This window comes from Caretta caretta, chromosome 10 (assembly GCF_965140235.1).
Source record: "Caretta caretta isolate rCarCar2 chromosome 10, rCarCar1.hap1, whole genome shotgun sequence".
In the NCBI taxonomy this organism is placed as follows: Eukaryota; Metazoa; Chordata; order Testudines; family Cheloniidae; genus Caretta; species Caretta caretta.
Genome location: NC_134215.1, coordinates 55115284 through 55129551, shown reverse-complemented (window position 1 = coordinate 55129551; position 14268 = coordinate 55115284). Strand labels below are relative to the sequence as shown.

The 14268-nt window shown below is 38.0% G+C and overlaps 1 protein-coding gene and 1 long non-coding RNA gene across 5 annotated transcripts in view; one reads left to right on the top strand and one right to left on the bottom strand.

The window, feature by feature from the left end:
- The window catches only part of TRPM1 (transient receptor potential cation channel subfamily M member 1), a 168206-nt gene that overhangs the window by 26997 nt on the left and 126941 nt on the right, over positions 1 to 14268 (bottom strand). Inside the window, exons 12-18 of the mRNA XM_075133020.1 lie at positions 13163 to 13297; positions 10903 to 10953; positions 7937 to 8077; positions 6990 to 7019; positions 3265 to 3557; positions 2134 to 2362; positions 299 to 421 (exon numbers count right to left, since the gene is read on the bottom strand). Of these exons, the coding sequence (XP_074989121.1) occupies positions 299 to 421; positions 2134 to 2362; positions 3265 to 3557; positions 6990 to 7019; positions 7937 to 8077; positions 10903 to 10953; positions 13163 to 13297 (1002 nt within the window). The remainder of the gene's footprint in view (positions 1 to 298; positions 422 to 2133; positions 2363 to 3264; positions 3558 to 6989; positions 7020 to 7936; positions 8078 to 10902; positions 10954 to 13162; positions 13298 to 14268) is intronic.
- LOC142073378 (uncharacterized) overlaps positions 1 to 14268 on the top strand; it is a 114827-nt gene that overhangs the window by 39506 nt on the left and 61053 nt on the right. For 3 of the 4 annotated variants that reach the window (XR_012670224.1, XR_012670225.1, XR_012670223.1), the window contains exon 4: positions 5249 to 7943. The exons of the other annotated variant lie outside the window; for it this stretch is intronic. This is a non-coding gene — a long non-coding RNA (uncharacterized LOC142073378). Of the gene's footprint in view, positions 1 to 5248; positions 7944 to 14268 lie in introns of those variants that run through there. 4 annotated transcript variants of the gene reach the window in all.

Sequence of the window (14268 nt, the reverse complement as noted above, 5' to 3'; positions counted from 1 at the left end):
TTCTCTAATCATCCATTTCCATTGCACTTTGAAAAATACAAGGCGAGGTTCTTAGCTGTTGTAAATTGGCATACCTCCACTGATCTCAATACAGCTACATCAAATTCACACTGGCTGATAATGTGGCCTATATAGTCTCAATACTCTAATATACAAGGATTTTTGTTTCTACACAGACAGGTGACATGGAAAATTTGCAGATTTCAATCTGAAGTGGCCAATGGCATAACTGTAGGCAATTCTGAATATTAAGTATGCTGGCTAAGTTAAGAACATTCTGATAAGGTTTAGTACCAACCACATTTTCCTCCTCTTTTTCTTTGCCATCTTCATTTTCTCTTGATGTCTGATAGGAAAAATCATCAGAAGTGCGAAACTCTAGGAACAGGATGGTTGGCGGGAAGAGAATCCCCATTATAACCTGGGCAAGAAAAGAGGTATCACTTCAATGCATCATTAGATTTTTTTAAAAACAACATTATTTCTTTTGTCGCCATCATTTCTCTGAATCACATTCAACATACAGGAAGCTACTGAAATAATTAGTATTTACAAAGCACAAGTATAACACATAGCACTGTAAAGAGTTTTAAGATAGAACATGGAGCTTGCTCTGGAAGACTTATATCTGTAGATACATTGCAATGAAACACATCAGAAGGTAAAAGTGTTGCAGGACAGAGTTCATCAGCTAAATTCAGAGGAACAAAACACAGCAGGATGGTGAAGGGAGCAGGTTCTTACCAAAGCTTATAAATTAGTCTGATGTGAAACAGGGGGTTCTCAGAAGAGTTTTGAAAGAATAAAAGGGGGAAGCTTAGCAAACAACAACTGGGAAAGCTTTTTAAGCATGAGAGATAGCATGCAAGAAGGCACTTAAAAAGAGTTGGAGGATGAGATAAAAGGAGTAGTTAGGGGAGGGAATGAGAATAGAAGGTTTGGGGGAAATACAGGTGAGGAGGATAGAACTGGAAGGTTAGGGAAGGCTGAATTTTGCATGGAAGAGGAAGGGAGTCAGTGAATAGATTTAACAAGGGAGAGATGTGATCTGAAAGAAGGGAGAGGATCGTGAGATTTGACGCAAGACTTGGAGAGAAGTGCGAAAGTGGAAAGTGAGAGACTTGAAGATGAGACAGGTCAAGGAGAGAGAAAAGCAGAGAATGGATCAGGATGTTGGCAGGAGAAGAAGAAACATAAAGATGGATATTGTAGATGTTATGGTGTGAAAAATCAACTGGATCTGGTGATGACCTGGAAGTGAGAAAATGAGAGATGGGTTGGAGATGACATCAAGGTGACAGGCCTACATGTGGAAGGCAGTTTTAACAATATAGGATAAGAGAAGGATTTCACCTGATTATAGCCCAGAAAATCATATATTATCCTCCTCACAAGCAACACCAAAACATTCTTCACACTGTGTGTATCATGTGTCTCCCCTTTGCCAAACTTAACATTATTCATGTTTAGCAGTTATTCATTCTTTGAACCCACTCTTGAACAATCACCTGAGTCTCATCAATGGAAAGACAGAGAAATCAGCAGAACAAGTGTTCAAGCCCACAAAATAAAGAAAAGATTCTTCCTAAAAAATGTGTTTTTTCCCATCGTTCTACTCTTTGCTATTCTACATTGGTTCTTATACCACCCTTTTCACTGTACTATCTGAGCTCCTTCCAGTATTGCATTAAGAGATGTGACTAGCATTTGTCACATGTGGTTTGTTCTCTCTCTCTCTCATGCTTTATTATGTGGCCTTCACCACAGTAGTAGCTGAGCATGATGAATGTCTTTTGGCTTCTCATGTAATATAACTAATTTTCATGGCTGGGGTATAAACTTAAATGAACAGCTTTTGTCATATATCTGGCTTTGCTTCCAGATTTAAAGCATACTAAGCCTTTTATTGCCTACTACCCCCCTCTGCCATGGGGATGTTGTCACTTAAATATTCTGAGGTAAGGAGCCAGAAAAATTAGCTTCACAAAAGAAATACTTTTAAAGCACCCCTATAATTAGGGGGCTGAATGGTTATATGAATAAATATACTAAATATGATACAATACTATATGCCATAGCTGTATCTTCAACATCAGTGCCAAGGAAATTACTGCAATTGTGTAGAAGAAATACCTTAAGGCCTGGGTTTTTCCGCATGCGTAGCCGCCCCATCCACATGTCTGTTAATAACATCTGGCTGCAGGTGTGAGCTATGAAGTCCCTGTGTTTAGCTGCCACAGCAAGTTTTAGGCAGGTGGAGTTACTCCAGTTTTTCAGTTCATAGGTCAGCAATTTCATGGCAACCTGTTCATCATGTTTATAGGATTGATCTAACAACTCAACAGCCAGCTGGCCAAAATCTCTGAAGAAAAGGAGACATGAATCTGATGAACTTTGCTTAAAAATTTTAGTGTTCCCTTAAATTTGATTGTAAACTCTTTTGGGCTGGTACAGTGTTTTCCCATGTGTTTGTACAGCATCAAGCACAACTGGGCCTCAATCATGATTTGTGCTAGCATGCAAAAGCTCCACACAAAAAAATATAAATGATAATTAACTTTGGTGCTTAAGAAGCTATTGACTAGAAATGTCATTATTGCTTGTGAAATATTTTTGATCCTTTGATTACAGGCACTATAGAAGTTGTAATTGTCATATTGTAAACTTGTAACATTCTAAGGACAATTATAATAAAGCCAATTACATTTGAAAGTTTTGAAGAAATTTGTTTAAAACTAAAAAAGCAATAAGGCACAGAGACTAACAAAACCAAGTAGAGTGCATAGAGTAACACCAGTGCATAGAGTAACACATAATTTTCATTCCCTTTAAACTTATTTTTATTTTTAATCACCTTCAAACATGACAACTTCTGTCACAGCTCTTGTGAGACTGTTTGTGATAAAACTTAGTAGATGAAATTTACCGCTTCAGAGAATTCATGTACACCAGTTAATCCTGACCTAGTGAGGTAAACTAATTTTATTTTATAAAGGAGGAAACAGGCAGAGAGGTTAAGCAATTTTCCTAAGGCCACAGAGGGACTCCAAGATATGATAACTCAAAAGTTCTTGCATCCCAGTCTTGTACTTATATCCTCAAACTTCATAGATGAAAAAGGTTGGTCAGAAAAATGGGCCAAACAATCATCCCTCGTGACCCACCATCTTAAAAATTAATTACAATTGCTCAAAAATAACTTTGAGCAGTCCATATGGCCCCATATATACAAATGAATTATGCACTATGTGCCAATTAACTAACTTTGAGTTGTTGTCCAAATCCTGAGAGATGTCATCCACCAGTTCACTCTCTGAAGACTCATGGGCCATGGATTTGTACAGTTTACATGCCACAAGTGCTTTGGCCATGGTCTCCTCCCCTCGCTGCCAAAGAAAGAGTGCCATCTTCTGCCGTTTCATCAGCACTGCCCATACCATGAGTTCATGAAATGGGTACTGAAAGCGGCTGACTTCTGGGTCATCCACATCAATATCTATCTCTTCCTCCTTTTTCTTTTTCTTCTTCTTCTTCCCTTTGGTTGGAGGCTCATCATCCTAAAGGAAAGCAAAACAAAATTCTTGCCACTGAATTCTGAAAGCTATTTTGACCCCTATTCCATGCATAAAGAACATGTTGAGATGACTACTGGCATTTCCAAAAGAAAATGTGAACTTCCCATTAACAAGAAGCCTATGTTCCTTGAATTACATCATGTTCTGTAATTTAATTTCTGATTTGTTTCTATAAAGAATGCCAAAAACAAAATAATGAAATAATACCTTATCAACAGATCATGCATTGGGATAGCACTCCTGGGTTAACATTTTGGCCACAGAACCATTACTTGCATGCTTCATTATGAGTCACTAATATTCTATGAATATAGTAGAACCCTATTATATTAAAGTTACACAAGCCAGCTAGAGTATAAGTGGAATTGTACTGCATGTGTAATTGCCCTGGTTGCTTTGCGGTAAACTGAAACAACTTAGGACTTTTATTCTATTGAATTGTCAATGGAGCTTCACTATAAGTAGATTACGCTGTAGTCTCTGATTTGATATGGTCTCTCTCTATTCCTGCAGAATAATGCTTCATATCAGGCATCAAAGCAATTTTTAAACCAACATGCAGATGAAGAGAAGGGAAAACAGGCAAAGGGAAAAGGCAGATAGACAGAATCCTTAGGAACAGAGTTAAGATACTAAAGGGAATGTTCACCTTTGAATAAGGAATCTCCTCGTATGTATGCAGTACAAACTGAAGGTATAACTATCCCATTTCCTAAAAGGATAAGGAGGATAGGCCATTACTACAGGAACCAACATGGAAGTAACTGAAGGGAGATACAGACAATGGAGCAGGATCCTAAAGGGAGAAAAGCCATGTTGGGAAAATTAAGGTTTAAACAATGTAGGAAGAATACTACATATATCACTATAGATAGAGCTATTGATAATTTTTAGGGCTCGATTCCGCTATCAGAGATGAAGTGCAAGTAGTGGTGATAAACACTTTATAACATCAATCCTTGTGCATACAAAGTGCACTAGATTCTTATAAGGAAGTATGCAGCAGCATGAGCTATATATCCAAGTTCAGAATTAAGTTTTAGAGCAGGGGTTCTCAAACTGGGGGGTCGGGACCCCTCAGGGGGTCATGAGGTTATTACATGGGGGGTCGTGAGCTGTCATCCTCCATCCCAAACCCCGCTTTGCCTCCAGCATTTATAATGGTATTAAATATATTTAAAAGTGTTTTTAATTGATAAGGGGGGTCGTACTCAGAGGCTTGGTACGTGAAAGGGGTCACCAGTACAAAAGTTGGAGAACCACTCTTTTAGAGCCTGAGATTCCAAGCAGAAGTCTTCACTTTTTCCTTAAATTCATCTCACTTCTTCCTACTTTCCAACAATTTCAGGAAGGGAGAAGTGGTCCTTATAGAAATTGCAGTGGTCATTATTCACATGCATTTAGAAAAAACGTTATCTGTCTTTCAAGGAAAAGGCTGTGCACACACAGCCAAGTGCCATTTCAAATCCGAAGACGAGAACTGCATTTTTTTGGTAGAAAAGAACAAGCGATGATTGCAAAATGCCAAATAATTTATAGTTAATAGTAAAGAAAATAAAAAACTGGAAATGAAGAAAGTTAATATTCCCTCTTCTTTCCACATGATCACAAAAGATTTCTTTGGAATATTTTTTAAAAGTTAATTTTATTTTTCACCATTTCTTTTCTTTTAGATAGACAGAACTGCACCCACTGCACAATGAAGAAAACAGAATTAAACTTCAAAACACTTCAATTTGTTCTGTGTAAAGCATTTGCCACTGAAGAAAAGCATAAAAACATCAAAATATGTTCTTGGAAAATACTGAGTAACCTGCATGTGAATAAGGCCACATATCTCAGAGCTCGACTCTGTGGTATATAAATGAGACCACATCTCTTCAGGTCTTGTTTCCTGCTGTCTGTAACCTGAGCACTTTGCCCTAAAGCTGTTAGAAAATATGAAGTCGATCTGAGAGGAAAATTAAGTTTATTTACACTTTCTTCATACAAGGAAACGCTGCTTATCTGCTTTGGAAAACATAGGCCTTTGTGCATATATATTTTACAACTGACTTTAGCTTCAACATAAAACTCTATTCACTAGGGTTACGAATTTTGGTTGAATGTATTCCTGGAGATTTCATCACATGACATAATCTTTAATAAAAGATTAATCTTTAAATCCTGGAGACTCCAGGGAAATCCTGGAGGGTTGGCAACCTTACTATTCACACAGTGATAATACAAGTTTACTTATATGCTTCATATACAAAAGTCCTTAATCTTTTCAGATACCAAGTATCTAACTGCTATGTTCTAAGGTATCTATTAGAAATGTTTAGCTCTGCCTTCAGATCAGATACTGAGCTTTCCCAAAGTTTGTTGGAATCTGAACCAGGGTTCTGGTTTGGGCCCATGGGAGAGACAGGCCCCAGGTACAACATTTGGATCGAAATCTAAACTTCCCTGAAGTTCTGGGGTGGTTGGGGCAGGGCTCAGACCTGTGGCTGGGATGCAGGTTCGGGTCCCCCTCATCTTTGGGCTGTTTACATCAGAGCGGTGCTGATATGCTCTGAAATAATCAGCTATGTTTTACAATGGAAGAAAATAACGAACATAACACTTAGTTAACTTGACTGAAAAAGCAATTTCCCTCTCTGACCTATCGAAGGCTATGTCTACGCTACATCTACATGTAAGGATGTAAGTACAGATGCAGCCAGTCCAGCTAGCACAGTTATAAATAGTAGTGTAGATGGGAGACATAGCTTAGGTGAGACAAGCAGAGTGCCCTACATGCCTTAACCCCCAGGGTACATCCCTACATGGCTCTCTACATGCCCAAACCATGCCCTCGCACATCTATGCTGCTATCTTTAACACTGTAGCGTTTCGCTGCCTCTCCCCTGTGAGAGCCTTTCCTTCCCACTGCCAGAGCCTTTCGCTGCCGTGCGTAGCTACACACCAAAGTGACAAGTATGGACACAGCCTGCCTTTCACAGCGGTGTGTAACACAAACGTAGTGCCTGTACTCTACGTGCTGCTATAGACAGCCTAAATCTTCCATGCATAAACTGCACTTTAAATATAAAGAGGATTTGACCATAAATTACTCAGCTGCTGTATTCTCTCTCATCACTATGTTCTCTGTGTTCACATCTAAAATTGTTTTATCTACAATATTTTCCAACATGGGAGTCTGTTATTACGTAATACTACTAAAAAAACTGCTTGAGGATTATGTGAGCAAAGCTCTACGCAGAACTCAAGACCTTAAATATAAAGCAGGTTGCTGGTATTTCAAAAGTAATCTGTAAAATAGAAGATCCCAGCCAGAAACAATTTATATTAAATCAGCATAAAACTGAGAAAGCCCAGAATGATGCAGAAAGGTGTTTTTCCTAGTTATATGAAAAAAAAAATCCAACTTACCTCCATTCCTAAAAGTTTAAGAGCTTTTGGCTGCATATTTAAAAGAAAAAAGAAAAAGAAAAGAAATCTAGTTAGATGGAGGGGAAAATGCAAAGGTGTAAGAGTGCCAAAGAAAGTAATTTTTTCATTTGCATAGATAGGAACATTATCTGGCTAGTAGCTGTAACTCTATTTTGGAAGGGAAACCCCCCCACAAGCTTCTTATCTTGCCTCCCCCCAAAATCATCCTTCGACTCTGATACAAAAAGACCACTTCCGAATTAAAAACAAAAAAACAAACCCATTTAATCAGAGGCATCTATGAGAAACAAGCCCGTGGTGAAACCTGTTTGCCTATTTTTTTCCCCTTAGAAATGAGAATCTTTGTTCTATTACATTTTCTTAAAATGACTCCTCTTTATATTCCATTAGCTTCATGGTCAATACAAAATTCTGGCAAGAGAACAGTTTATTTTGGGTAATAAGCCCTAACTCTTGGAAGCAATCTTTTACAAGATATTTGCAAAATTGTTCCTCTTCTGAGGCAGCTCCTTTGGCTTACTTGGATTGGGCCCATGGATTATTACAATTACTTGCTCACTGAGTTGTAGTTTATCCCTGTGTTTATTTTATATCACTATTTTATGCAGTTACAATAACTTTAGAAGGTCATGCTCACAAATTAAAACTAGGAATGGCTAAACATGCATAACACCACAGTTAGAAATATTTGTTAATTACCAAGAAGCGTGGAAAGTGCATACTTGCACATCATATTTAGCACCTATTGGGACCCTGAGTCTTTGTTCTTCAGCTCAGATATTTTGTATTATCCTCATATTAACTCCACAGGCTGTTAAATGAAGATCAAATGGACACACAGTGGTTCACATAAGATTGAAGAAGTGGAGAATTAGTTATTTTGATTATCAGCACTATGGGGAAATATAACATTAACACATTCTTACCCTCTTTGGTCCAAATAAATTATTGTAAAGGGTCCGAAAACTTTTTCGAGTATAGTTGCAGCGATAAGCTCCACCCATGAGGTATTCAAGTACAAGACCAATATCTATCAGGCTGATATGATAATCAGGTGGAAGATTTCCCTACAAAATACAAAGTGTATTTTTAGGATATAAAACAACAATAAAGCATATACAGAGAGTTGCCTTGGCTATATACAACATGACACATTTATATTCATACTTGGGAGACTTTAATATTTTATTCATTATTAACATATCCATCCAGGAAAATTTTTTTACTTGGGGCCAAATTCTCCCATGTCTGTCTATCTAAGGGTAGAATTTCAGCAGTGGCTGTTGGTAACATATATATCAGTACAGAGTTATTTGCAGCAGTTAAATATAATATGTAATGGAACAATAAATGTATGAGGCAAGGGAAGAAGACAAGAGCTTTATAGTTTTTAATATATTTCTGTTAAAATGGATACAATCACATTATTTTTAATAAATAAATGCAGCTGAAGATTTATAAACATTCTGTTGGTTATGTGCTCCATGGACATTTGATGTAATTTCATACGTTTTCATTTTATAGATAACTTGCTTAATTTTAGTGTGGCTATCTCATGGCTGAAAGATTAAAGTGATGACCAATCTTACTAGAGGTACACAGTGCTGAGAATTTAATTTGAAACCATTTTTAATTCAAAAATAAAAATGAAGTGTTTAATAGCCATGAGGCTTGGTTCTGCAGAACCTGACTGATGAAAGTACTCTTCACATGCACGAGTAGTTGCTCTGAAGTCAATGGGACTGCTCATGGGAGACAGGGCTTGCAGGATGGCCCCCAGTGGCTTTGAGTTCTTTGAACTGAATTAATAACATTCCATTCTATATTTGAATGGGATTTCGCTCTGCAAACTAATCTGAACAGCTTTGTCTATTTTAAGGTTTTATTCATGCAAGAATTAATTTTGCTTTTGAGATGGTTTAAAGATGGCTTTTTGTATAATGGAGTGGGTGGGTTTTTTTCCTGTACCCCTTAATAAAAGTCAAAACAAGCATTTTATTACTATAACATTTCTACTAATACGCTACTTGAATACTTATGATCTGTGCAATAATTTAATGAGATATCATTATAGTGCTCATACTCCAAATGTATACATATTATCACGAATAATTTGATACAGTACAAGATTATAAACAATATTAATACATTTGATAAACTATAAATATACTATGCTACTAAGTATATTCAGTTATGGAGAACATTATAGTACTTGCAAACTCTACAGTATACTAGATGCTCAGATACCATAGTGATGAGCATGGTATAAAAACCTGAATATAAACAGAAAACGTCTATATTTAATTTACTCATCCTCAAAATGTGAGTCTCTTGTGTTTTAAAATAAAAGGTGACAATTATAAATTAAAAGGGGATTGCAAATTGTGAGATTCGTCACGGAAATCAAAGAGAAAATTATCCATATTGGACAGTATAATGTGTCCTTAAGATAAATATAATAGTTCAATGGACTTTAGATAAGTCCCCAAACGAAGTCAATGGAAAGACTCCTATTGACTTCAGTAGACTTTGGATCAAGTCTATGATGAGAAATCGAACTACTAAATTATTATTTGTTTTAATTATTCTATTTATTTCAGGATAAGTCAGATTTGTTTATATACCTTGCTTTTAAAAAAGATAGCAATTACCTGTAGGATGCTGATACAAGAGTTTCCTCCTGCTTCTGAAATGTGTCAGTATACACTGTAGCTTTTACTGTATCAATAACATTTTTCCCCACTTCATTATTATCTACAATTCCCAGCCCATCATGTACAGGGAAATTTGGGTTAATCTGCCGTCTAAACTAGGTAAACAAGCAGGTTGTATAACCTGTATTGTCATATTGTTAAAGATTGGACAGTTACATTAAATCTCCCAGAACTGTGACAGAACACTATCTTTCACTGTTCTAACTGTATCCTTTTTTGCACACCACAGCAAGGTTTAGTCTAGAACACCACTTAGCAATAAACTACGATGAAAGCGCTACATTCTAGGGAAACAAATCACCTCAAGGTTAACCCAACCAAATCCCCGAGCTTGTCGCTGAATGAGAGTGAGCCATGGAAATGTGATGACCAGAAGGAGAAAGATGGACAGATAGAAAAAAAAAATACACAGAAGAGAGTTAGTACCATTGGAAAATGTGAATAATGAAAAATTAGATAAGAATTAAACCCTGAGGTGGATCATTATGGATTATACATTGACCCAATCCTGCAAAACTTTCATGAGGAACTCTCACTGAAATCAGTTGAGGTGTTCCCTGCAGCTCACGAAAGCTCATGCTCAAATAAATTGGTTAGTCTCTAAGGTGCCACAAGTACTCCTTTTCTTTTTGAGGATATACTCTGTGTAGCAAAACAGAAGCAAAACCCATCAAATATAGTGAATTTAAGACTAAGCCTTACAGTACATTTATATGCAGTGGATGGTAATGAATAACAGATTTATGACTTCTAACTCTGAAGAGTGGAAGTGACTTTCTCCCAATGAAAGTGATGGAAGTAACATTGCTTGGGAGTCTGAAAAACACACTAGTAAATACACAAAAAGGAACAATCCTGCATTGGCAGGTGGATGGACTGGATAATGGAGTAGATATTTTCTCTCTCTAACTTCTGATTCTGTAATTTTGCAGGGAAATATTTTTCCGCTGTAATGTTGTATGTAAGCTTCTTTTGATATAAAAAGAAATTAAGTATATTTAAATCTGGTCTGAATATCTTACACTACTAGTGATTTAACTTCCCTCTCCTTAAAAACTATAATTTCATTTCAAAGTTTTATTTTCCATCTACATTATGTTCACTTCCCCCATTGATTTGTACCATTAAAATAATCATGAAAATAAATCCCAATATCTGGAAATAATATAAAAACTTACCTTTTTCACATCCCTGACTAGCAAATGCAGTGTATTTGGTGGACCCAATCTCTGAAAGAGAGACCATTCATATTTTGTTAGGTCTTTAATTCTTCCCTTTAATTAAAAAAAAAAGCACAGTTTCTGCAAAGCATTAGAAATTTGGATGTGAATTCCCTGAACTATTATTTGTTCATTATTAGAACAGAACATCAGTATGTACTGTTTTCTTCATGGATAAAAAGATCGGCGGCATAACTGGCCAAAAGTAACAAGTCACTAACAGAGTTTACAGCCACTTTGTGCTGCTAGGAACCCTGTGCAATGGTCCAGTCCTCAGATATACATCATAGGAGCCTTCGGGTTGCCTTAACTTGCACAGGCTGCCAACAGCTACAAGGGGCTGTAATCCCCACCTGGGAATCGCAAGGTGCCAGGATGCCTTGGCACTGACCCTTTACCTTTGGCCACACCTCCCACACTAACATCAGGGAGAGCTGATGTAGGAGTAGTTGATGGCAGCTCTGTGCCTCTGCAGGATCTACTCCGGGGGAATGCCGCATCAAAAATGACATATTCTGTACCCAATATTTTACGATTCTGCAAAATTCTGCACATTTTATTTGTAAAAATAACACAATATAATCATGCTAGTTTCAATTATTTTGTAATTTATTTCAAATACCTGTCAGCAACTATGTCTACAATAATACAGACAACAAAAAAGAGTCAAGAAATGTTTTTTGACAAGTAGATTCCTTAGTAGGTTCCTTAATACAGAACTCTGAGTAATAATTCATTTAAACTACAATATGGAAACGTATTTCCTGCACCCCTCAGAAGCAGTGCAATGGCTTGGGGAAGCCAGGGATAGTGGAGGAGCTGAGGGAGAGGGAAATAACTGCTGAGAAGGAGCCTGGGTGTGAACTCGGAGGGTTGTTGGGTGTGGGTGGGAGAACAATGTAACAGGTTTTTGGGAGGGGGAAGGGTTTGTTAGGGAGCCACCACCATGCAGACTCTGGCTGACCCATAGTCTCTCTCATTTAGTCAGGCACATCTGCCCTGTCCCCATGTGTCCCAGAACCCCCCCTCAGCCCCTTCCCCATCGCCATGTGTCCCTGCACCCCCACTTAGCTACCTCCTATCCCCATGTGTCTCTGCACCCCCACTCCCATTCAGCCCCTGCCCCAGTCTGTCACCCCCACTAGCCCTTCTGAACCCCACTCTGACCCCCCAGGTGCCCCATGCTGTCTGTGTCCCCATATCCCGTGCCTTCTGATCTGCCCCCATGAGCAGGGTGCTATGAGGAAGGCAACTTCTTTCTCTTTCCTAACTGGAGCTGGGGCTGGTCCTGCCCAGGAGCCCCTCCTCTGAGTTCTGGTGCCACAGTGGCTCCTTGTGGGTGAAAGGAGAAACTGCAGCACCTTTCCAGCAGAATGTATTTTTTGTGGAAGAAAATTCTGTGCAGCACATGAATTCTGCACATGCACAGCGGTGCAGAATTCCCCCAGGAGTAAGGACCTACTAGGGTGTTCTGTCTGGGTTTGTGCAAAGGAGACTCTAGTCCCAAGCAGCCTATGTGTTATAAAAGAGGCAGCATGACCTAGTGGATAATGCACTGGACTGGGATTCAGGAGAACTGGGTTTTATTCCTGGTTCTGCCACTGCCCTGCTGGGTGACCTTGGACAAGTCACTTTGCCCCTGTGCCTTGGTTTCCCCATCTGTAAATGGGAATAATGATACTCAGTGCCAGGTGTAAAGTGCTTTGGGATTTATGGATGAGAGTTTCTATATAACATTATTACAACAATAAAGAATAAAGAAATGACAACTAACTGAGGGTCAACAAGATTGTGTCACACATCAGTGAGGAAGTTAAGAATATGCCAGTAAAAAGCCACAGTTATTGGCTGATATTATTGTTTTAATGGCAATACTAGTTATTGAAAATTTCTTAATATGCATTTTAAAAATACTTCACTATATTTACATGATAAACCATAAGACCATCTAAAAGCTGCTCTAGGCTTAGTCAAGATACTCTGTGTATCTTAAAAGTATTATGAAGCCAGGAGTTATTACAGTGACTCCCTCTAGTGATATGCACCTTTCGTAGACTGTCAGTGCACCGAGTTTTTTCCCCCTGCAATTGTTGAAGTATAAAATGAAACCACCAGTTGGACAGTTTCTGTGCCAGTTATTGGGGGGGAAAAGGGAGAAAGGAAAAGGTGTCAACCGTGAGAGATACTGCAGTTTATATCAGCATCACAGCTCACTCACAGTATTATAAAGCTCTTCTAGTCGAGGAATAGTGAGGAAGCGTTGCATGTTCACTCCATTTTCAATCAAGAGTTTCACAAAATCAACTCGATCCAGTACCAGGGCGTCCAGCATAGCCTGCTCCAGGGAATTCACCTGAGAGTTGAGGAGAGAGAACACAATGCAAACCCTGGGCAAGTAACTCAGAGATGTTGTGCTAGCAACTGCAAACTGAAGTTTTTTGGTTGTTTAATAAAAGAATTCACATGTGAATTTCAAGCCATGTTCAGTCATCTACACATCAAACGTAATTTTGAAAAATGAAAATGTCCCTGATAGGTGTTCCATGTATAGTTTAGATGTTGTGGTTTTGTTTTTTGGGGGTTTTTTTGGATGTGTCCTTAATGTTGAAGTAATGAGAGCAGTAAATGAAACCTTTAGGAGAATGATTGTAACTTTCAGTACTTTTTGTTTGGTATCTTACAGCTAAACCAAGTGAAATGACACATTATACGAAGAGGTGGGCTTGCTTGCTATGTGTGATGGGAGCAGGTTAAATTTAAAAAGAATGAACTGCACAAACATAAAGAGTGTTTTGTACCATAACAACCCACATAGGCTGCTTCCATTCAATTGACAAGCTGTTGCCTCAAATAGAGTGAAGTGGCAATATGCACTCTCTCCGATCTTCTGAAAAGAAATCCCCAAGTTGTTGCTGGAAATATTGGTCAGCTTCTCTTAATATGGCCAAACATGGGAACAACCCAACAGAATATTCAACTTAAAAAAAATTAAAATAAACTGGTAGGAAATTCAAAACACAAGAACTGTCTTCCTATAAAATGTAAAGTCTCCCCCACCAATCACTGATGAGCTAGAAACATTCAGAGGAATACTTTTTTGTAATGGAAAAAGTATATATTTTTGCACTCTTTCTGTTCCCAAATATGGTTTATTCACTTTGGTTGAAACCTTCCAAAACAATTCACTCCTGAACTGAAAACAAGCCAGCCAAATTTCAGTCAGGAAGGAAAAAGATTGGAAAACGCGGAAGTATTAATAGCAACAGAAAATTACCACTTAAAATGGAAATGCTTGTGTGACCTTAATTATACATATTTCTATGC